General features: G+C 48.2%; 1 protein-coding gene and 1 long non-coding RNA gene across 3 annotated transcripts in view; one reads left to right on the forward strand and one right to left on the reverse strand.

Annotated features, from left to right (window-relative positions):
- Window positions 1-1,011, reverse strand: part of TRA2B (transformer 2 beta homolog) — a 32,045-nt gene extending 31,034 nt beyond the window's left edge. Inside the window, exon 1 of the mRNA XM_048863184.2 lies at window positions 863-1,011. Coding sequence (XP_048719141.1) covers window positions 863-898 — 36 coding nt within the window. The 5' untranslated portion in view covers window positions 899-1,011. The remainder of the gene's footprint in view (window positions 1-862) is intronic.
- A 70-nt stretch (window positions 1,012-1,081) lies between these two features.
- Window positions 1,082-20,564, forward strand: LOC125642221 (uncharacterized). Of its 2 annotated transcripts, XR_012669916.1 has the most exons (4): window positions 1,082-1,144; window positions 1,938-1,996; window positions 15,712-17,165; window positions 20,152-20,564. It is a non-coding gene; the product is annotated as an uncharacterized LOC125642221 (long non-coding RNA). The 2 variants fall into 2 exon arrangements; XR_007358333.2 differs by lacking the exon at window positions 20,152-20,564 and having other exon boundaries at window positions 15,712-18,239.
- Window positions 20,565-23,399: the final 2,835 nt, after the last annotated feature.

Genomic DNA, 23,399 nt, shown 5'->3' on the forward strand with positions numbered 1-23,399 from the left:
CAGTGGTGAGTACAGGAACTAGAGCGTGGAGGCTTGAGTTCCAATCCCCTTTCCACGGTGCCTGGAGTGGGACTGCACCCACGTTACTTAACGTCGTCTAAATACCCCATCCCTTACCCAGAAACACCACTGAGGAAGAGAGGACAGGCTATAGCCACGCTGCTCTGCGGCAGCGACTGCCAGCAGACGGGTGGCTACGCCCCTAGGAGCGCCGGGAGAGGTGCTGGGCCAGAGGAATCACATGCCCTAGCCAAGCTCCTTGCTTCGCCCACGATTGGCTCAGCAGCTTCAGGGCGAAGCCCGCTGAAGCTCCCTGGTGCTATTAAGTGCGGGAGGGGGGAGGGCTGTGCGCCTCTGGCGTGGAGCCCGCGCAAAGCACGTCCTGCCGGGTAGAAGCTCGGGTCGCGCCCGCCAGCACGCCCAGGCCGTGACCGTACTTCCAGGGCTGCCACCCCCGAGAAAGGGGCTCGCCTGCCAGGACCCCGACCGCGGGCCGCCTGGGCATAGAAGCGCCCGGCCTCTCGGCCATTTTGTCCCTTTGGCGGGTCACCAGCCCAAGATGGCGCCGGGAGGACTCACCATGGAGCACGCAGTCGAGCAGCTAGAGTGTCCCCGCCTCCCCCATTAGCGGCCCGGCGGCCATTTTCCCGCGCCAACCCCAGCCAGCCCTAACGGACGGGCCTCCCAGCGCGCTCCCCGCGGAGGCTAAGCCGCGCTCCGCGCCGCCCCCTGCCTGCGAGCTACAGGCCTGCCCCTGCCTCGCGGGGCCGTGGAGCGGCGCCCCAGGCCAGCCCCAGACGGGCCAGGCCGCGCTGCCGCTTTGGAGGCCCGGCCGGCTGTGCACTCAGGCTCCGTGTATTACCCGCTCGCCGTAGTTCTGCTCCCCGCTGTCGCTCATTGTCCCTCGAAGGCTGCCAGCAACCGTCGCACTAACCTCCACCACCGTCCGGCGCCAGCGCTCTCTACCACGGAACGGAAGTGACGTCTGTCCCTCCCTGGCCAGGCCCCGCCCGCTCCGTGAGGCAGTCGTGAGTGACGCACCCGGTGACTGGATGAGCCTAGCCCCGCCCCCCACTTGCCCCTCCCCCCTCACTGAGCTGTGAGCCTAGCCTCATCCGCCGCCCCCCCCATTCCCGCACACTGGGTATATTGGGGGGAGGGGCTGTGTGTATTGGGAGGGATATTTGGGGTGTGTGGGAAGGGTGTATGTTTACTGGAAGAGGTATTTGGGGGGTGCTCGGGTGTGTGTGTACTGGGAGGGGTATTTGGGGGGGTGGGAGATATGTACATTGGGAGGGATGGGGGGGTGCTGTGTGTGTACTGGAAGGAGTATTCGGGATGTGTGGAGGGGTGTATAGATACTGGGAGGGGTATTTGGGGGATACTAGGGATGTGCGTGTAATGGGATGGGGTATATGTGGGTTCTGGCAGGGATACCTGCAACCTCAATCTCAAGGAGGGGGAACTGTTGTGCTCCCTCTCAGGGTGGTAGGCCGGCTGGCGCAGGCCCCGGTCGCAGTGTCAGTCAGCACCTCCCTATGGGCCTTTCCCATACTGAGAGCAGGGAGCTGGGGCCTGGCCACGCTGTGACTGATCCTGACTGGGTTCTGTGGTCATGCAGTGGGGTAGGCAGCCTGGCCGAAAGGCACTTGACAGCCACACTTACCTGGCAGGCTGGGTGGGAGCCAGCGGTTGCAGATGCAGGGGGGACCAATGAAAGTGCAGAGATGCAGGGCCGTAACCAGGGCAGGGTGAGTGGGGCAGCTGCCCAGGGCACAAAGCCACAGGGGCAAAAAAATGATGGGGGCCCAACAGCTGGGGGCGCTGGTAGGCTTGCTCTTCCTGGGCGCTGAAGAGCCTAGTTACGGCTCTGCGGGACGACTTTTTCTGATCTGTAATGAGCAAGAAAAAATCATGGACATTTTTCCACATTTCAGAAATTTGCCCAGATGGAGATCGGAGGACCAGAAAAAAGGTCATGCCCAGGAAAACCCAGGTATGGTAACTCTAAACCCCTCCCACACCTCTTCCACAGGCTGAGGGGTCAATCTAACCCCACCCCCCACCTACCGCTCTCCCATGCTTTTCTCTCTCACCAACATAAGCTGGTCCAATAAAAGATATTGCCTTACCAACCTTGTCTCTCTAATACCATGGGACTGACATGATTATAACACTGCAAACAACATATAGATATGAACATGGAGCCTTTTTCTTCACATGAATTTTACACCAGTGTAAACTCATGCACTTTGATGTTGTTACTCATAATTCACATCAGAGTACACATTCCAACCTGTCTGGCCATAGCAAGAGCTTAATGAAGCATATAGCATGAGTTGATGTTCTGATGCCATAATTACAAATTCTCAGTGTACCTGACAATTTACAAAGGATGCAGTTTAAAAGACTGGGATTTTAAACCCTGTCACCAGTAAGATATTGCCTGTACTAGTCATATTCTCATGCCACATACAGAGAATACCTGCTCTAACCAGGCAGGAAAGGGATAATAAGCCATAAATTTTTCAGGGATCAAAGTAGTGGTTACTGAGGCCAGATTTACACTACAACATTTTGTCAATAGCTATTTTGGTCAGGGGTGTGAAATAAACACACTCCCTAGCTGATAAAGGTGTACCCTCAGAGCCCTCTAATGTAGGTGCAACTTATAGCAGCAAAAGGCATTTTTCTATTGGCGTGGTAACACCACCTCCTCAAATGATACTAGTGATGTTGACAAAAAAGTGCTGCATCATTAATTTTGTTTCCAACATCTTGATTTTATGCTACCTGAATGCTCATATTTTCCCTCTTTTTACTCTCATCTTTCCATATTAGTTTTGTCAGGGAGGGGGTTAAACTTATAGTAAAAGGGTTGGGTAAAAAAAGGGAAGATAGGAGCACTCGGCATAAAATTGAGATGTTGAGAACAAAATTAATTAAGGAACCAAAGGACACGAAGAGAAGAAATTCTTGTATTGCCCGTACACTAGTGCCAGGAGCCTGGGTAACAAACAGGAGGAACTAGAATTGCTCTTTTTTTGAATATCAATTGAAATGTTGGAATCAATGTTGGAATAAATGGTTATAACCTATTTAGGAAGGACTGAGTGGGCAAAAAGGGATGGGGAGTGGCACTCTATGTCAAAAATGGCATTATCTGTTTCCGAGTCACTGAGAACTTCGAAGAGAATGATCTTGAATGTATATGGATCAAAGTCCCAACAGATAAAGCACAAGAAGGGGTATTAGTTGGTGTCTGCTACACACAACCAAATCATGCTAGGGAACAGGATGAGCAGCTCCTGACGCACCTATCTACAGTGTGAAGGAAAAAAATGCTTTGTAATCATGGGGGACTTCAATCTGAGTGACATATGCTGGAAGTTTCAGGCTACCAGTACTAAAACATCCTTGGAATGTCTAAACATTATACATGACAATTTTATAACTCAAATAATATTGCAAACAATATGGGGAAATTCTATATTTGCCCTTGTTCTAACAGATACAAAGGAACTAATCACAGAACTAAAAATTAATGATAGCATAGGTACAAGTGATCATGACTTGATCACATTTATAATGAGCATATAGAATAAAATCCAGACCAGTAATATATATACTGGGTGCTTTAAGGGGGCTAATTTAATAGAATCATAAAAATGTAGGCCTGGAAGAGACCTTAATAGGCCATCTGGTCCAGTGCCTGGCATTGAGGCAGGACTAAGTATTATCTAGACCATTTCACAAAGCTGAAAACAATTATGGACCAAATCAGCTGGAGGAAGAATTTAATCAGAAAAATGTAAATGATAATTGGGAATCATTTAAAAGAACACCTTATTAGATGCCCAATAAACCACAATCTCATGATTGAGGAAGAAGGCTATGCTGGTTAAAAAATGACCTGGATTAGAGAGGAAGTGAAGGCAACTGTATATATAATACAAACACACACACACACACACAGAGAATGAATGGAATAAAGGGGAAATTGATAGTAATGAGTATAAATCAGAAATTAGGAATTGTAGACTATAGATAAGGGAAGCCAAGGGACACAAGAAGAACTCTATGTCCAGCACAGTTAACAACACTTAGAAAGAGTTTTTAAATCCTGACAATGGTATTGGTCCTTTACTAGATGGAAGTGGTAGAACTATCAATAATAATGCAGAAAAGACAGACGTGTTCAATAAATATTTCTTTTCTGTATTTGTGGAAAAAACAGCTGATGCAATCTCATCACATGGTGGGATGGAGAAAGTTGCATGATGGGAACTTGACCCCTTGCTAGCCCCCCCTCGCATGACTCGTGTGTGTTGGTGACACAGAGGCCCATTTGTGGTTCACTACTCTGTATCAGCAGTTCTTATCAGGCGTGACACACTCACTACACTTCACACACTGGTGTCATGATAGTTATTTATTAACTCACTGATCATTGATGCCACTGTGAAATGTTTGTAACAACTCAGTAGGTGAAATTATGGTACTCTCTAATATTATGTCCTGGAGACTGTAACAGACAAAGGTGACAAAAGTTTCTTCTAGATAAAGGGAAAGAAAATATAGTGGCAGACGCCCTGTACAGGAAATAAGGCTCTGACCAGCTGTCTCTGGGTCTGCCAGGGGCTACCGTCCTGCAGCTTTGTAAGGGGGAGATGCAATGCAAAGAACATCCCAATGCCAGAGGGCAACGGGCTCATTGATGTCATAATCTGGACCTAAAAGATGAGGGAGGTCAATGGCTGAGCACTTTGAAATGTTACCAGCCTTCATTCCTCTGGCCAGGCTGACTCACGGGACCAGGAGGTTGGCATAGAACTTCAGATTGCCCCTGTAGGACTCCGACACAAACAAATGGACCCTGGATACCCAGAGGGCCGTGCCTTTCACTCATCAGTCATCCAGGATCAGAGGACACAAGTGGTAATTGTGATAATATCGGTATGAGTCCCATGTGAGCCTCAGATTCCCTCTGAACTTTGTACTGCTATGCGCTGAGGGTAAAGAGAAGGGACGAGGCATTTAACTCACTGTACCAGCCTGGCTGAAGACCCGAGTCATTCACAGACCGAAGAGAGGCCACACATGTGAGCGGCGGATCCCCCACCTCTCTGCATGGAAGCTGAACAACAGCCCTGAACTGGAGAACAAGGGGGAAAGAGGCCAGGGGGCAGAGACGGTGCAGCCAAAGCTGTAGGGAAGTCTCCAAATATCCAAAGGGTCCTGCTTTAGCTGCTTCTGCCAGTGAAGTCTCTGGCTCACTTTTTACTGCTGTTTTTTCACATGGTGGAGGAGGGAAGATGCTACCTGAGTCCTAGTGCCCCCACAGTGGGTGGAAATGGGGGGGTGTCTCCCCTGCACAGTTCTGGGTCCAGGGAGGTCCTGTGGGAGCCCAGCTGAACCCCATTTTGCTCCCTCAGTCAGAGGATGGAGACGGCTTGGCCAGTCAGAGATGCACAAATACAGCAGCAGGCTGCGCTGGCTGAGGAGGAGGATCCACCTGTCCACAAGGCTGGCCACTACCCCCAAAAGCAGGAGACATAGGGTGCTGATGGTCAGGGACTCCCTTCTGAAGGGGATGGAAGCCTTCGTCTGCCAACCTGACATGATGTCCTGAGATGTTTGCTACTTGTCTGGACACGACAGAAAGGTTGCTGAGGCGCCTCCATCATTCTACCTCATGCTTCCCATCCATTTAGGCACTAATGATATGGCCAGGTCTGAGCCTGAGCTGATCCACATTGACTGCAGGGCTCTGGGAGCGAGGGTGAAGGTTGTGTTCTCGTCCATCCTCCTGGTTGAGGGTAAGAGCTCAAGCAGGGACACACACACATCATGGATATAAATGCATGGCTGGGCAGATGATGTCGAAGGAGGGCTTTAGCTTCCTCGATCATGGGATGCTGTTCCAGGAAGAAGGTCTGCTGGGAAGAGATGGGGTCCACCTGACCAAGAAGGGGAAGAGCATCCTCATGCACCGACTGGCCCCTAGCAAGGAGGTCTTTAAACTAGGTTCAAAGTGAGCAGGAGACAAAACCCCTGTCAAGGCTGATTCCCCACTCTGGCACTTCAAGTGCAGAAGGTGAGGGCCCGCAAAGATTCTAAAAATTAATACTGGCCACTCCAGGCTTGTATCAGAGTAACAGCCATGTTAGTCTGTATTCGCAAAAAGAGAAGGAGTACTTGTGGCACCTTAGAGACTAACCAATTTATTTGAGCATAAGCTTTCGTGAGCTACAGCTCACTTCATCGGATGCATCTTATGCTTATGCTCAAATAAATTGGTTAGTCTCTAAGGTGCCACAAGTACTCCTTTTCTGTTTTCCAGGCTTGTATTAATCTCCCAAGGTTACAGCTTCTCTCTGACCTTGGATGCTGCCACCACCCAAGTGCAGACCCCCTTTGAGAACCCATGAAGGCGCAATTGAGAATTTCTTCCTGTGGGGTACCCTCAAGCCCTTTCACCCCCCCTTTGGGGAAGGCTGAGAAAGAAAAAAAAAAGAAAGAAATCAGCTGTTGCCACCAGCTAATTAACATGTGTACAAACCTCTAAAGACACAAAAATCCAATTCAGTTCTTTAAAAAGGTAAATTTTATTAATAAAAAAAATAGAAAATATACCTGGGAACTGAGGCATTTGCTAGATTAAAAAAAACCCAAAACAACTACGAGGATTAAGCATCAAGAATAGCTTTCTTGAGGTCCAGTTTAAAGGTTACAAGCAAAACAAAAAGCCTGGGATTAGCACAGAGGAATCTACAAGCCATAAGGAAATAAAAGGAATAAACCTAATCACATCTTCCTAGACATTTCCTGATCTACTTACATATCTGGGGTTTTAAATGAGTCTTTCTAGGTATGATACTGATGATTTTTTTCATACCTGGCCAAAGCTCTTACAGCATAGCTCTGTTCTGTCCGCCTCTCCCTGGAGAACAACAACAGTCAGACAAAAGGGGAGTATTGTTTCCATTTTAAAAAGTTTTAGCCTTCCCATTGGCTTTTGGCCAGGTGCCCACTCCCTTCCTTTTACCTATGCATGGCAGTGAGACTTTTTAACACTTTACAGGTAGAGCGATTAGAGAACAGCAACTAAGAGGGATTTTATAGCTACTGGCTGGCTGGGTGCCCATAAAAGGGAGCTACCCCCAACCCCCCTTCATTTATCACACACCCTCCAAATTACAGATGGTGCTGGCCAGCCTGGTTCAAGTCGGGTCCACACTGGCTGGGATTTCTTCCTGGAGGTTTAGGAAACAGAGTTAATTAGATACATGCACCTCTAATTTTGCTAATAATGACATGAAGAACTAAACAGTATTTTCCGCATGTTAAAGACTACAAGGACTTAGAATATAGGGACATTTTTACCTGGCTGATTCTGGGAAACCTTCCTAGGAGAGTGCATCAGCCACTTTGTTAGAGGCTCCTGAGATGTGTTGTATCACAAAATCAAAGTCTTTAAGAGCTAAACTCCACCGAAGAAGTTTTTTGTTAGCCTTTTTGACGGTGTCAAGCTACTTCAGTGCAGCATGGTCAGAAACGCCATCCCCAAATATATGGGTGTAGCTTCTCCAGAGCATACACAATGGCGTAGCATTCTTTTTCTGAGACTGACCAGTGGCTTTCCCTCTCCGAAAGTTTTTTTGCTGAGGAACACGACAGGATGGAATTGTTGATCTGGTCCTTCCTGCATTAAAACTGCTCCTATACCACGCTCAGACGCATCTGTGGTTACGACGAAAGGTTGGTCAAAGTGCGGGGCCCTTAGTACAGGCTCAGACGTAAGGGCCTCCTTAAGCTGGCTAAAGGCTTTTTGACACTTCTCAGACCACTGAACTGCATTTGTCTGTTTTTTCCTGGTTAGGTCAGTCAGTGGGGTGGCAATTTGGCTGTAGTGTGGTACAAATCGTCAGTAACACCCAGCTAAGCCCAAGAAGGATTGGACCTGCTTCTTTGACTTAGGGACAGGTTAATTTTGGATAGCATTTACTTTAGCCTGTAGGGGGTTAATAGTTCCTTGACCCACCTGGTGTCCAAGGTATGTTACCCTGTTTAGGCCTATTTGACATTTTTTGACCTTAACTGTTAATCCTGCCTTCCTTATGCGCTGGAAGACAGCTTGGAGGTGTTCCAGGTGTTCTGCCCAGGAATCTGAGAATATGGCCACATTATCAAGGTAGGTGACTGTAAATTCCCCAAATCCAGCCAGAAGGTTATCTACCAGTCTCTGGAAGGTGGCAGGTGCATTTTACCGTCCGAAAGTGAGCACATTAAATTCATACAGCCTTCATGGGTGAAGACTAACCTTTTCTTGGCTGGGTCATCTAGCGGCACTTGCCAGTACCCCTTAGTTAAGTCTAAGATGGAGATGAATTGGGCATGTCCCAGTTTCTCCAATAGCTCATCTGTGCATGGCATTGGATAGTTCTATGGGCGAGTTCCAGCATTTAGCTTACAGTAAGTGGATTTCCCCATCTGGTTTGGGAACCAGAACCACTGGAGAGGCCCATGCACTCTCAGAGGGGCAGATTACACCTATCTGTAACATGTCCTTGATCTCCCTTTCTATCGCAGTTTTGGCTTGAGCAGCTATCTGGTAGGGTTGGGCTCTAATTGGGCGAGCATCACCTGTGTCAATGGAGTGGTATGCCCGTTCTGTCTGTCCTGGGATGGCTGAAAACATTGGTGTGAAGCTGGTGCACAGCTCCTGGATTTGCTGTTGCTGCTTATGCCCAAGGGTTATGGAAAGGCTCACTTCTTTTACGCCACTGTTGCTTTTCCCTTCAGAGTAGGCCACTCAATGTCGTCTCTCTCCTGTGCTATAAACTGGAAAACCTTGATTTCTCAGGAATAAAAGGGCTTTAGAGAGTTAACATGGTATACTTTAGGTTTTAGGGTAGGGTCTGGAAATGCTATGAGGTAATCAACAGCTCCCAGGAGCTCTTGGATCATAAATGGCGCCTCCCACAACGCTTCCATCTTATTGGCCTGGAGTGCTTTCAGGACCATGACTTGGTCACCTACTCTGAAGGAACACTCTCTGGCATGCTTATTGTACCAGGCCTTTTAGTCTTGTTGAGCATCCTGTAGGTTTTATCGAGCAAGGGTTAGAGAGTCTTTGAGGGTGTTTTGCAGGTTGGTTACAAAGTCCAAAATGTTAGTTCCTGGAGAAGATGTAACTCCCTCACATTTCTGCTTTACCAACTGTAATGGTCCCTTAACTTCGTGGCCATAAATGAGTTCAAAGAATGAAAACCCGAAACTGGGATGTGGTACAGCCCTGTAGGCAAAGAGCAACTGCTGCAACACTAGGTCCCAATCATTGGAGTGCTCGTTCATGAATTTACTTATCATAGCCCCCAAAGTCCCATTAAACTTTTCCACTAGGCCATTTGTTTGATGGTGGTAAGGGTGGCAAACCAAGTAGTTCACCCCATGAGCTTCCCAAAGACGTTTTATGTTCCCTGCCAGGAAGTTAGTTCCTGAATCTGTAAGGATGTCGGAGGGCCAAACTACCCTGGCAAAAATGTCTGCCAATGCCTGGTTCACGCTTTTAGCCCTGGTGTTGCTTAGAGCTACTGCTTTCGGGTGGCAAAATCCATGAAGGTCAGTATGTATAGATTTCCTCTGGGTGTCTTCTTAGGGAAAGGACCCAGAATATCCACAGCTACATGTTGAAATGGAACCTCAATTATGGAGAGGGGCTGGAGAGGGGCCTTGACCAGGTCTTGGGGCTTTCCCACCCGCTGGCACACCTCACAAGACTGGACATAGGTAGAAACGTCCTTGCCCATTCCCTCCCAAAGGAATGACTTTCCCAAATGGTCTTTGGTCCTATTCACCTTAGCATGGCCACTAGGGTGATGGTGGGCTAAGCTCAAGAGCTTTTCCCTATACTTAGTTGGAACTACCAACCGTCTCTGAGAAAGCCAGTCCTCCCCACCAGAAAGGGTTTCCTTGTATAAGAGCCCTCCTTCTACAACAAACCTGGACCTATTAGAAGAGCTGAGAGACGGTGGGTCATTCCGTGCCGCCATCCAAGCTCCCTTAAGGTTTTCATCTGCTTCCTGCTCTGCCTGGAACTACTCCCTTGATGCTGGAGACGTTAGTTCCTCGCTGGGTTGTGGACTTGGGCTTGGTCCCTCTGGAAGCGATGCAAGTGATGGTGGTGTCTCCATTGATTGTGAACCGCTCTCCTCAGGTGCACTAGGTTGTATTTCAGGCTCTGGTTGAGCTTCTTGTGCCGGTTTAGCTGCTGCTGCTGCAGGTGCAGGCTCTGTGGCGCCCTTTGGTGCTGACTCCCATGACTCTAGTGGGGTTGCAAGCACGGGCTCTGGTGCTGACTGCTCCACCAGTTCCAATCCTTGGGCTGATTCTGGTTGGGTCCAGGAACTGGATTGACAACCACTGCCATAGACTCTGGTCTGGGGTCTAGTTCCACCACCTCTGGCTGGGTCCCTGGGCCTCTGGTATCAGGGGACAACAGACTGGGTTCTTGTAGGAGGCTCAGGAATGGGGTTAGGTGTGGAGGCCTGTTTAGCCTGGGTGAGGGTGACCATCCCCACCCTTTTTGTTAGCCTCACATGGTTGGCCAAGTCTTCTCCCAGCAGCATGGGAAAGGTATAATCGTCATAGACTGCGAAAGCTCATATTCCTGATCAACACTTGTACTGGACAAGCAACTTGTCTGTAAGCAGTTAAAAGAGTTGGCCTTAAAGGGTTGTACTGTGATTAGGGCCTCTGGGTTGATGAATTTGGGATCCACTAGGAATTGGTGGAAAGCTGACACCTGTGCTCCAGTGTCTCTCCATGCAGTAATCTTCCTTCCGCCCACACTCACAGTTTCCCTTCGCTCTGTGGGTATTTGTGAGGTATCTGGGCCTGAAGGCTGTCAGTGGGATCGTAGGGTGATGAGTTGCAGTCAGCTGGTGCTCTTGGGGCAGTTGGCTTTTACCTGCCCCAGCTCATTACATTTGAAGCATCGCCCAGCTGACTGTCAGCTGGGGCAAGGTGGGTGGTTGGAGAGTAGGGTGGTAGGATGAGAATTTATTTGCGGTCTCCCCGACTATGTGGAGGGCTCCTCCTTGTGAGGTGGGACCTTGGGCTGACTCCGATGATGGGGTGTTGTCTCGGGTTGCCCCTTCTGGTATCTGCACCAACTGCTACTAGCTTTTTTCTTCTCCACCACTTCCACCCATTTGGCTCCGATCTCCCCCACCTTGATTACAGTTTTGGGCTTCCCATCTAGAATGTACCTGTGATGGGTTGGATCACAGAAACCCCCTGGGGGCTGCCACCTGGTGTGCGAAGACTACTTCTGCTCCTGCTTTCCTGCCCTGGCAGCTTAGGACTTCAGTGCCCTGCCTGGTTTGAGCCAGAACTGCTAGCCTGGTGCAAACCCAGACCCAGGTCTGAACCACGTCCCCTAACAGCTGTAGGCTTAATTGAAAGCAGCTTGGGAAGTGTTCCTGTCTTTAACACTCAGATGCTCAACTCCCGATGGGGTCCAAACCCCAAATAAATCCGTTTTACCCTTTATAAAGCTTATACAGGGTAAACTCATTAATTGTTCGCCCTTTACAACACTGATAGAGAGATATGCACAGCTGTTTGCACCCCACCCCCCCAGGTATTAATACATATTCTGGGTTAATTAATAAGTAAAAAGTGATTTTATTAAATACAGAAAGTAGGATTTAAGTGATTCCAAGTAATAGCAGACAGAACAAAGTGAATTACCAAGCAAAATAACATAGAACACGCAAGTCTATGTCTAAGAAAACTGAATACAGATAAAAACCTCACCCAGTAAGCTTCCTTTTACAGACTGATCTCCTTCTAGTCTGGGTGCAGCAATCACTCAGACCCCCTGTAATTACTGTCCTTTGTTCCAGTTTCTTTCAGGTATCCTTGGGGGTGGAGAGGCTATCTCTTGAGCCAGCTGAAGATAAAATGGAGGAGTCTCCCCTGGGCTTAAATAAACTTTCTCTTGTGGGTGGAGACCCCCCCATGCAAAGTCTAGCTCCAAGATGGAGTTTTGGAGTCACATGTCCATGCAGGACTCAGTTTTTTCAGGCAGCAGCCATTGCTTACCTGCTACCTTGAATGTCCTCATGTAGACTTCTTATGTGGATTGGAGCCTTCCAAGATCCATGGTCTCTTAAGTGCTTCTTGATTGGGCATTTAATTTGCACATTCCTTTGTCAAGAAGCTGACCAAATGCTTTACAAAGGCTACTTAAAAATCAAGCCAGTACACAGCCAATATTCATAACTTCAAATACAAAAACGATACATGCATACAAATAGGATTAATAGATTCAGTAGATTAATAGATTCATAACCTTTACAGAGATATGTTACATGGCATATGTAGCATAAAACATATTCTAGTTATGTCATATATACATTCAATAAGCATATTTCCATAAAGCCTTATGGGGGGCACCGTTACAGTACCTTTCTATTTCCTCAGGAACACCCACTAAGAACTGCTCCATTTGTATGAGGAGAGACACATCTGCCAGAGACTTAACATTTGCTCCTGATATCCAGGCATCCCAATGTTTCACAATGTGATAGGTGTGTTGGGAAAATGCCATGTCTGGTTTACCCCTTAGGGCTCTGAACCGCTGACAGGCATGCTCGGGTGTTAGCCCCATCCTAATTCTGGCCTTGTGTTTAAAACATTCGTACTCATTCATGTGTACGTTAGGCATTTTAGCTGCCATCTCTGCTAAGGGTCCACTGAGTTGTGGCCTCAGTTCCACTACATACTGGTCTGGAGGGATGTTGTACTGAAGGCAGGCTCTTTCAAAATTTTCTGTATTATTGCCTACCTTGTATGTGGGGAATTGCTTGGAATGGGGAGCGGTACCTGGAGGAGGACTTCTAGGGCTACCTGGTTGACCCAGCATAGCCCTTTCCAGCTCTAAGCGCTTCATCTCTCTCCTCTCCTCCGCCTCCAAGTGCTTCTCCTCCGCTTTCAAGCGCTTCATCTCTCTCCTCTCCTCTGCCTCCAAGCGCTTCATGTCTCTCCTCTCCTCCACCTCCAAATATTTTGCCTACAAACGCTTCTCCTCCGCTTCCGCCTCCAAGCACTTCATCTCTCTCCTCTCCTCTGCCTCCAAGCGCTTCATGTCTCTCCTCTCCTCCACCTCCAAATGCTTCACCTCCAAGCGCTTCTCCTCTGCTTCCGCCTCCAAGCACTTCATCTCTCTCCTCTGCCTCCAAGCGCTTCATCTCTAGGAAGAAATTCCTGTCTTCCGCTGTTAGAACTTGGTCTGGGTTAAGGGCCTTGGATGGGTAGATGCTGCCACCACTCAAGTGCAGAACCCCTTTGAGAACCCAGGAAGGCGCACTTGGGAATTTCTTCCTGTGTGGTACGCTCAAGCCCTTTCACTCCCCCCTCCGAGGAAGAGCTGAGAAAGAAAGAAAAAAAAAGAAACCAGCTGTTGCCACCAGCTAATTCAACAACATGTGCACAAACCTCTTAAGACACAAAAATCCAATCCTGTTCTTAAAAAAGGTAAATTTTATTAATAAAAAAAGAAAGAAAATACATTCGGCAACTTAGGCATTTGCTAGATTTAAAACAAAAACAACTACAAGAATTAAGCATCAGGAATAGCTTTCTTAAGGTCCAGCTTAAAGGTTACAAGCAAAACAGAAAGCACCTGGGGTTAGCACAGAGGAATCCACAAACCATAAGGAAATAAAAGGAATAAACCTAATCACATCTTCCTAGACATTTCCTGATCTACTTACATATCTGGGGTTTTAAATGAGTCATTTCTAGGTATGATACTGATGATTTTTCTCATACTTGGCCCAAGCTCTTACAGCATAGCGCTGTTCTGTCCGCCTTTCCCTGGAAAACAACAGACAGACAAAAGGGGTGTCTTATTTCAATTTTAAAAAGTTTTAGTCTTCCCATTGGCTCTTTTGGCCAGGTGCCCACTCCCTTCCTTTTACCTATGCATGGCAATGAGACTTTTTAATCCTTTACAGGTAGGGCAATTAGAGAACAGCTACTAAGAGGGATTTTATAGCTACTAGCTGGCTGGGTGTCCATAAAAGGGAGCTCACCCCCCTCCCCCGCCCTCATTTATCACAACCCCACAGGCCAGGTCTACACTTAAAAGTTACGCCTGCATAGCTATGTTGGTTAGACGTGTGAAAAAAACCCCACACCCTGACCGATGTAGCTACACTGTCCTTACCCCCTAGGTAGATGAAGCTCTGTCAACAGAAGAATGTTTCTGTTGATGTAGCTACCATTGTTTGGGGCGGTAGAGTTCTACCCTGATGGAAAACCCTCTTCCATAGGTGTAGGCTGCATCTATACTGCAGGGTTATGCTGGAATAGCTTCGGTGACATATTTCTAGTATAGTCTCTGTAGACATAGCCTCAGTCTGTGCAGTCTCTCAGTTATTTGGCTGCATATAAGCTTCTCTTTTGCATACCTGCACCCACTTGGACAGAATGCCCAGTGGAACTCTCTGCCCACATGGTGCGAGTTTCTGGGCAGACTTCATGATTCCTTGTTTTAGATGTGGCCCCTTAACTGTCTCTTCCAGCTATCCTGAATGAAGGGTGTGTTCCCACCCATCATTTTCACTCAACCTGTAACAAGGTTTAACCCAGCTCATAACATTCATTAGTGAGATAGCAACAATGACTGTAGGTAGCTGGGCTGTGTCATCGTAGATTAAATTCCGTGTCAATGTGATCCACGTAATGAAAGCATTTCACTTGTGACTGAAGCCATTTGAATCCAGCCCTACCATGGATGTATCCCAGTAAACGCAGTGTAGCTCTCTACCCCTGGTGGCTAGAGCATGTATAGTGTTTGAGTCTGCTACTGCCCCTGCGCTAATGGATCAGGTCTTTAGCAGCAGAGGCCCAGACTTTTAGTTCTAGACTTCAGTCCCTGTTGGTGTCATTCCACAGAGAGGAAAGTCTTTGTATTAAAACAGCACCACTGAGCATACCTTCCACTTTCCCACTAGCAATACCGAGCTCCAGCAGGTACCCCCTCAGCCCTGCTGCATAGCCCTCATGTCTTGGACGTGTTTGAAATGGCTCAGTGGCCAGAGTGCTGCTGACCGACTTGGGTTTTGCCATGAGACCTGTGACCAGGGATGTGAGGTCAATTGTTCTAGCGCTCTGTGACCAGTGAGATGGGGTGATGAAGGGGGACCTGAGTGATGAGAAGACAGTGGAAAGGATTTTAGGAAGAGCCTTCATAGTAGCAAACTTCTAGGATCATAAAACAAAGGGGAGGAAATGAATCAGGTATGGAGCAGAAATTGCTTTGGCCTCTTCTCCTAGTGGTTAGTGTTTGCTTTCCACTCTTGAGTCACTGGGATGGGATTCTTTGCTGCCTTAAACTAGTGGGGAGAGTGGGATCGCTCTGATACTCCTTTGTCTGGAGCTCACATGTGAGAGGTCCCCTGTATAGATGTTGCTTTCTTTTAAAGGTGAACTCTGGAGTAACACCAAACATTAGTTTTGTCTTTCACTGACCCTTTAAAGATAGCCTCAGAACTTGTCCTGTTCGCTTGACACTCACTTCCTTTGCTGGGCAGCCTTTGGTGATGTAATGTTCACAGCATACAGACAGAGAATTAGAATAAAATATTCCTGCTGGGAGGCTGTAGTATAACACTATTTTATTTTTTCTATATCCAGAACCCTAATGCACAAGAACCAAAACTAAACATGCAGAGAGAAAGCAGGCTGCTCTTGAAGGCAGCGTGGCACAACTCACCCCGCCTGAGTCTAGGCTGGCTCTTCGCAGACTGACAGCTGAGGACACATCCTATGCTTCCCTCAGAGTCCCCTAGCCTGCAAGCTGGAACAGGAAACCCCTTGGAATTTAAAGTGACAGCTTGTAATTTTAACAGTTTTCAATACACCACAGGTGAGAGCCTAAAAGAACCTGAAAAATGATGTCATAGGAGGTACCATAGAAGAATAAATAAAGGCATACATACCCCAGGAAGCACATGGAGGGCAGAGGTTTCAGCTGGCTTTCACACCACTTCCCACTGCGCCAGCTAGGCTTTCGACTGCTGTGAAACTGAATGTTGGACTCCACCTGCTCGCAGCAGTGGAACCCAAAAACACGAATCTGGCCTGGTCCCTACAATGGGAAGAGGGACGTGTGGAACATTTGACTTCTACTCGGAATCACGTCAAGACAACCAAAGGGAGAGCACACAGTGCCATGTGCGCCCTGGACAGAATGCCAGGTTGTCAGCAGTGTTCAGTCCAGCACCTCTGCTGCTACTGCATGTGCCCAGAGAGCAGTAGGGCTAGAACGGTGAGGAATGGAAGGTTAGTCGCAAGTGGGTGGTTTTTAAGAGGACAACCAGCCTCTGGAATTGTATAGCTCCTAACTGGACGTTTACTAGCTGCTTGGTGTGACACAGATAGTTAGAGCCATGCTTTGAGCCTGCACTTCAGGAGAAAGGGATCAGATTCCCAATGATCAGAACTGCCAGCGTTCTCACAGGCTTGAGTCTAGATAGGAAGAGAGGAAGGAAAGCACTTGCTGAACTCAAACAGTCTGGCATGCACTTCCAGCGTGCAAAACGAGAGATGATGCAGTTGTTCTGCGATAGGAAATGAAGTCGTCTTACTGCATTCAAGTTTCTGTGCACAAATGTACGTAGGGGAAATAAGCAAGGAGAGCCACAAGTGATACTAAATGAGAGATTCTGAATCTCATGCTTGTTTGGTTCTCATAATTGGAGCATTCAAATGGATGGCTGCAGTCTCCCGGGTACGGGAGAATAGGAATGGAAGAAGGGGGTGGGGTGGCACCATATCCGAAACATTGCCTGCAGCAGTGAGAGTCGCTTTGTGGGAGAAGAGAGGAGGGAAAGGACACAAGACCTGAAAAGCAACAGAGGAAGTACAGTGAATATCTGTTATAGTACCCCAAGAGCAGGGCTGAAAATCCCTGGGGTAATTGAGAACCACAAGGGTGGTATAACTCCAGAGGACTTCTAGTTCTGCATAGCTGTGCTTGAGACCCAGTGCAGAAAACATGCATCATCCCATGGGCCCGTGAGCTCCAGTGGGCATAAGGTTGGTGAGCTGGAGGGGCCAGCGAGAGGAGAAGTCATTGTGGATCCCAGGTAATCTCTGTGTGGGTGGAGGGGTGATGCTGTGCCTCTGCCCCTGGGCTGCTCACACCCCCCGCACCCTATTCCCCATGCAGACCCTGGAGCAACCACATGGGGTGCAGGCTCCCCTCCGTGATGCAATCCCTGGGCAAACCTGGGGTGCACACTTCTCACTTGGGCAAACTCCCAGGAAAAATTTGTCTGGGTAACTGCATCAAAACAGCCAGGAATGCTGGATTTGACCCTTACTGAATATTTCCCAGCAGCCCCTAGGAGAACTGAATCCCAGGCCCTTATGCTGGGTGGGGGTTGTAGCCAGAGTGTACTAGGGCTCCAGGGCAATGGAAAACAGAGTGTAAGTTAGAGCATCCCTGAGCTGGATTTTTCACTCCCTTGAGCACCGTGGCTATGCTGACCTAAGTTTTAAATGTAAACCAGCCCTCAGACTTCCAATGTCAAATGCAGGAAGGAAACGTGAAGACCAATAACCCCCTTGCAGGCTGCCTCACTGCATTAGAAAGAAATTAGAATGGAATGGCCAAAGTCCATTTTGCAGTTCATCTTTTACATTTGGGTGGTTTCCCTGTCGCTGGCTGAGCTTCGCTCTTTCAGAGGCACTTTTAAAATTTGCTATGCACCATTGAAATAAATCCCTAAGGAAACCTGGCTTTAATTTTCCCTATGGGAGGGTCTGTGAGGATATTGAATTGCTTGGGTAGTTCTGGAGCACAGGCCCAGGCCCCGCAGGGACGGAAACCTTTGCGACTAGCATTGTCTTTGGGAGCGGGGGTGTCCCCACTCCCCAGGGATGGTGAAGATCAAGACAGTGGTCTCCAATACCTTCCATTCTCCAGAGAGTTTGATTAGAAGGGATGTGAAGTGCTCACAGCAATTCGCAGACATCATGTGTTACTTTTGGGTGGACTAGTCCAGTGGCTCTCAACCTTTCCAGAGTACTGTACCCCTTTCAGGAGTCTGATTTGTCGTACATACCCCCAAGTTTCACCTCACTTAAAAAGTACTTGCTTACAAAAAAATCAGATATAAAAATACAAAAAAGTGCCACAGCACACTATTACTGAAAAATGGCTTACTTTCTCATTTTTACCATAAAATTATAAAATAAATAGATTGGAATATAAATATTGTACATACATCAGTGTATAGTAGATAGAGCAATATAAACACATATCAGAGGAACAGCTGTGTTAGTCTGTATTCGCAAAAAGAAAAGGAGTACTTGTGGCACCTTAGAGACTAACCAATTTATTTGAGCATGAGCTTTCGTGAGCTACAGCTCACTTCATCAGATGTATACCGTGGAAACTGCAGCAGACTTTATATACACACAGAGAATATGAAACAATACCTCCTCCCACCCCACTGTCCTGCTGGTAATAGCTTGTCACTTTGGATGGGCTAGCACCAGCAGGAGAGTGAATTTGTGTGGGGGGGTGGAGGGTGAGAAAACCTGGATTTGTGCTGGAAATGGCCCACCTGTTGATCACTTTAGATAAGCTATTACCAGCAGGACAGTGGGGTGGGAGGAGGTATTGTTTCATATTCTCTGTGTGTATATAAAGTCTGCTGCAGTTTCCACGGTATACATCTGATGAAGTGAGCTGTAGCTCACGAAAGCTCATGCTCAAATAAATTGGTTAGTCTCTAAGGTGCCACAAGTACTCCTTTTCTTTTTTCATAAACACGTATGAAATTTTAGTTTGTACTGACTTCGCTAGTGCTTTTTGTAAAACTAGGCAAATATCTAGATGAGTTGATGTACCCCCGGAAGACCTCTGCATAGCCCCAGGGGTACACATATCCCTGGTTGAGAACCACTGGGCACTCACTTCATTGCCCAAAAACCCCAACTCCCACAGAAAAAGCACCTGGAGACGCAGAGTTCAGTCTATAAGGATTTTCAGTAAGGATCACACAAAGTCAACCTCCCCACATTCAAGTTCCAGAAAAAACAAAAGGAATGAACTTAATTCTTAGTTAAGCTAAAGAGCGTTAGACCTGAAGCTAAATGGCCACAAGGTGGTGCCATACCTCCAAAAATGAAGCTGGGCTGTGGCTCACTCCAGTGCGCTAGCCAGAGGCTAGTCTCACAGAGCAGGTCCCACACCCCTGGGTTCTAGAATGCCTCCAGAGTTGATGGCTGACTCTCGCCCACATGGGCCTCCAGCATCTACCATCTCATTGCTTCCACCAAGCAAACCCTGTGAATCATCAGAAGGGTTCTGGCGAGAATGGGCTGCTCCACAGGAGACTGGAGCTAATGTCAGTGCAGGAAACTCAGCTTCCAAGTCCTTGAGTTAGCCAAGGAAGAGGAGGATTAAGATTTAACTTTCCACCACAGTGTCTGCCAGCTGACCTGCGTGGGGGCCCACTACAATCCTGCGTTTGCTAGGCATGTAGCCCTCCCCTGAGGGGCAGTAGGGTGACAGGAGGGCATGGCCCAGAACTTCAATTGTAAATTAAAATGTCCCCTTTCTGCCTCCATTTCAGCGTGGAGGACGAGTGCATGTGCGCTACTCTGAGCCGCTTGGGACGGTGAATTGCCTCTTGCCCCACAGAGCTGTCTGTCCCCCTGGCCTGCCTTGCGCACCAGGCGCAAGCACTGCTGTTTCGCCCAGGTTCTTTCCCCAGGCCAGGGAGCCTGCTGACCTGGGGGTGGAAGGATGGCAGCAAGAAGGATGTTCTAATAGGACCCCGTCCTGAAAGGTACTCGGTGCCTCTGCTAGGTGCCGACCACCCTCAGCTCCCATTGACTTTAATGAGATGAGGACACACTGCCCCTGGCAGGGCCAGACCCAGGCAGAACAAGCTCCCCCAGTAAAACAGCCCTGTGTGCAATATCCCAGGGCATGGTGACACTCTCTCCTGGGTCCCCAGACAGTGGCTATTTGAGGGTGTAATAAACCCCAGGGTAAAATCACAGCCTTAAGCTTGAATGACAGCATTTCCCCTTCTCATCCCCTCTCCCTGTTTTCAGATCTCCTGAGAAGCATAGGAGAAGCCGGGCTTTCTGAGCACCGCGGACCCGGTGTTTGGCTTCTGGCAGAGGAGGCTAGATCAGGATCCTACAGTGACCCACTGGCTCAACCTCCCAGTCAACAGTTTTGACCAGTTCATGGCAGCAAACAAAGGAGTCCTAGAACAGCAGGTCTGGCTCCCACAGAGCAGGACTTGCGGTAGCATCATGCAGTCAGCTGTGCTGTGAATTAAAAAGCAGCTGGCACATAAAACTTTGTTTCCCCAGTTTAGCATTTACTCTGCCTATTTTGGCTAGTGTCCACTGGGCCAGCTCATGGAGACAAGCCGCCTGGAAAGAGCTGGAAGAGCACATCCACAAGCAGCATTTGCAGTCTAAAGTTGCTATTTTTAATACACCAACAATCCCCGCTTCCCTTTGCTGTGGTTCATGTGGGCGCCTGGCGGTGTTGCTCAGAGGGGAGCTCCAAAGGGGCCAGAGGCTGTGTATCTCACCGAGTGGGAGGAGCAGTGTCGGGTGGCACATGAAGAGGGGAGTATGTGGTATCTCCCCAAGAGGAGCAGGCACGGTGGGGTTGAATGGGGGATGCTGGGTGCTCAGGTAGGGTAGCAGCACTTAGAGAGGGCTCTAAAGAGGGAGGCAGTGAGCATTCGTCCAAGACAGTTGTGTGGGAAATACAAGACAAGGTTCATTTCCCAGGGCAGCACCCCAGAGGTTTGCATTCCCCATGGGGCGTTAGCTGGCTGTGTCCTGGCGCGTGAGCCCTTCCCTGGTTACTGACAAGTACCATGGCTCTTGGCCTTGCACAGGGGTCTTAGAAGCTCCCGAGTAGATCCAGGTCATGGGACATGAGACAGCAAATTAAGGGCCTCCCTTAAAATGCAGCCAGATGCCTATGGAGGGGAATGCACTAGGGGGTTAGGGGGCTTGGCTGTCTGAACACAGGCACTTGGGGGAAGGTCACGATACGCCTGACTGGGCTTCTGGAAAGAGACAGGTGCCCCTCAGTGGTCACTTCTTCAGGCGGGGCTTTTCACTGGAGCCCCAGGATGGCAGGGGCCCAAATCCTGTGACAGCCAATGGGAGCTGGGCAAGGCACCTAACTTCCTCAGATGGCTTGGAAACCCTTGCTGGCTGTTTACTACTTTCCCTGGTGGAGACACCCTTGAGAATGGAATCAGAAACTGCTCCCGAGGGCTGAGCACCAGCCACTGATGTTCTCCTGGGAACCACCAGTTACTGTCGCCTCAGCCACATGGGCAAAGGTCCATGCCAACCTCTGCATGTCACATGACATTCTCATACGCAAACTAGGGAAATGTGGCCTAGATGAAATTACTATAAGGTGGGTGCACAAATGGCTGAAAAACCAAACTCAAAGAGTAGCTGTCAAACTGGGAGGACATACCAAGTGGGTCCCACAGGGGTCTGACCTGGGTCCAGTTCTATTCAATATTTTCTTTAATGACTTGCTTGGATAATGGAGTGGAGAGTATGCTTATACTTTCTGCAGATGATACCAAGCTGGTGTAATCGATTAGAGTTAAAATGATCTTGATAAACTGGTTGATCTGAAAGCAACAAAAAAAAATTTCAGTGAAGACAAGTGCAGAGTACGTCACTTAGAAAGGAAAAATCAAATGCACAACTTCAAAATGGGGACAAACTGTCCAGGCGGTGGTCCTGCGAAAAAGGACCTGGAGTTCACAGTGGCTCACAAATTCAGTACAAGTCAACAGTGTGATGCTGCAGTGAAAAAAATCAAATGACATTTTGGGCTGTATTCACAGTAGCGTTGTATGTGAGACATGGAAGGTCATTGGCCTGCTCTGCCAGGCACTGGTGAGGCCTTAGCGGGAGTACTGTGTCCAGTTCTGGGCACCACACTTTAGGAAAGATGGGGACAAATTGGAGAGACTCCAGAGGAAAGCAATACAAATGATAAAAGGTTTAGAAAACCTGACCTGTGAAGAAATTTGAAAGAACTGGGCATGATCAGTGTAGAGAAGACTGAGGGGGGACTTGATAACACTCTTCAAATATGTTGAGAGCTGTTATGAAGAAGACAATGATCAATTGATCTCCATGTCCACAGAAGATGGAAGTAATGGGCTTAATTTGCAGCAAGGTAGGTTAGATATTAGGAAAAACTGTCTAACTATAAGGATAGTTAAGCTCGTGGAAAAGGCTTCCAACAGAGGTTGTGGAATCTCCATTCTTGGAGGCTTTTAAGAACTGGTTGAACAGACCTGTGAGGGATGGTCTAGGTTTATGTGGTCCTGCCTCAGCATGTGGCGATGGACTAGGTGACCTCTCGAGGTCTCTCCCAGCCCTACATTTCTATGATTCTACACCCCTGTCTGCATTTAGGGCTCATCTTCACTAGAAAACCAGCTTGAGTTAGGACTCTGATCATGAGGAGTCATGTCCACTAACAGAATGCTGACACGACTTGCCACTTGGTGTAGACAGAAACTGTAGTCTTCAACATCATGTCAGCTGGCCATGAGCAAACCCTACCGAATTGTAGGGTTAACTATGACCAGCTGACACAGCGTTAAGTGTAACTTATCCCTGTCCATTCTGACTGCAAAGCCACATTGAACTTCGTGTTTGTTGATTTGGCTCCTCAGGGTGGTGTTCTAAGTCTAACATGACCTGATTTCACAGCTGGGACCCCTAGGCAGCTGCAGCAGGCATGCTGCTACAGCAAAAACTGGCTGCTGATTGTTGAGTCAGGGCTACCCTCATTCCGTTGGACTGTTTTTCCCCCCCAACGGTTGTGCTAAATAGGTGTTCACATAAAGAGTTTGAAACAATTGGAATACAAATCACCATTCCCAGTGGGCCGAGGCCTCTTCCAGAGAAAAAAAAAGCAAAGGCCCCTACAGAACATAATGTCAAAACCAAGCAGAACCTTCCTCCCCCTCCCCCACAACCTTTTCCTTGTGTGAAAAAAACAAAGTCCAAACTTTGTTTTCTTTTTTCCCCCAGCAAGACGACAAATAAAAAGCAGGGGACAAACATTTTCTTCCCTTTGCAAGTTGCCTTTGGCTGTCAGATGCACAGTGACCCTGCTGGCTGCTCTTTGAGCCAGGCTGTTTTCTTAGGATTGGGACGGGCCTGGGTTTCATGCTAATGCCATGTGCGCGTGCACTGCCTGCTGAGGCCAGTGTTGGCTCCATGTACATAATCACAGCCTGTTGTTACAAATCACTGGAGCAGAATGGGATGTTACGGTACAGCTT

The sequence above is a fragment of the Caretta caretta genome, chromosome 9 (assembly GCF_965140235.1).
Source record: "Caretta caretta isolate rCarCar2 chromosome 9, rCarCar1.hap1, whole genome shotgun sequence".
Lineage (NCBI taxonomy): Eukaryota > Metazoa > Chordata > Testudines > Cheloniidae > Caretta > Caretta caretta.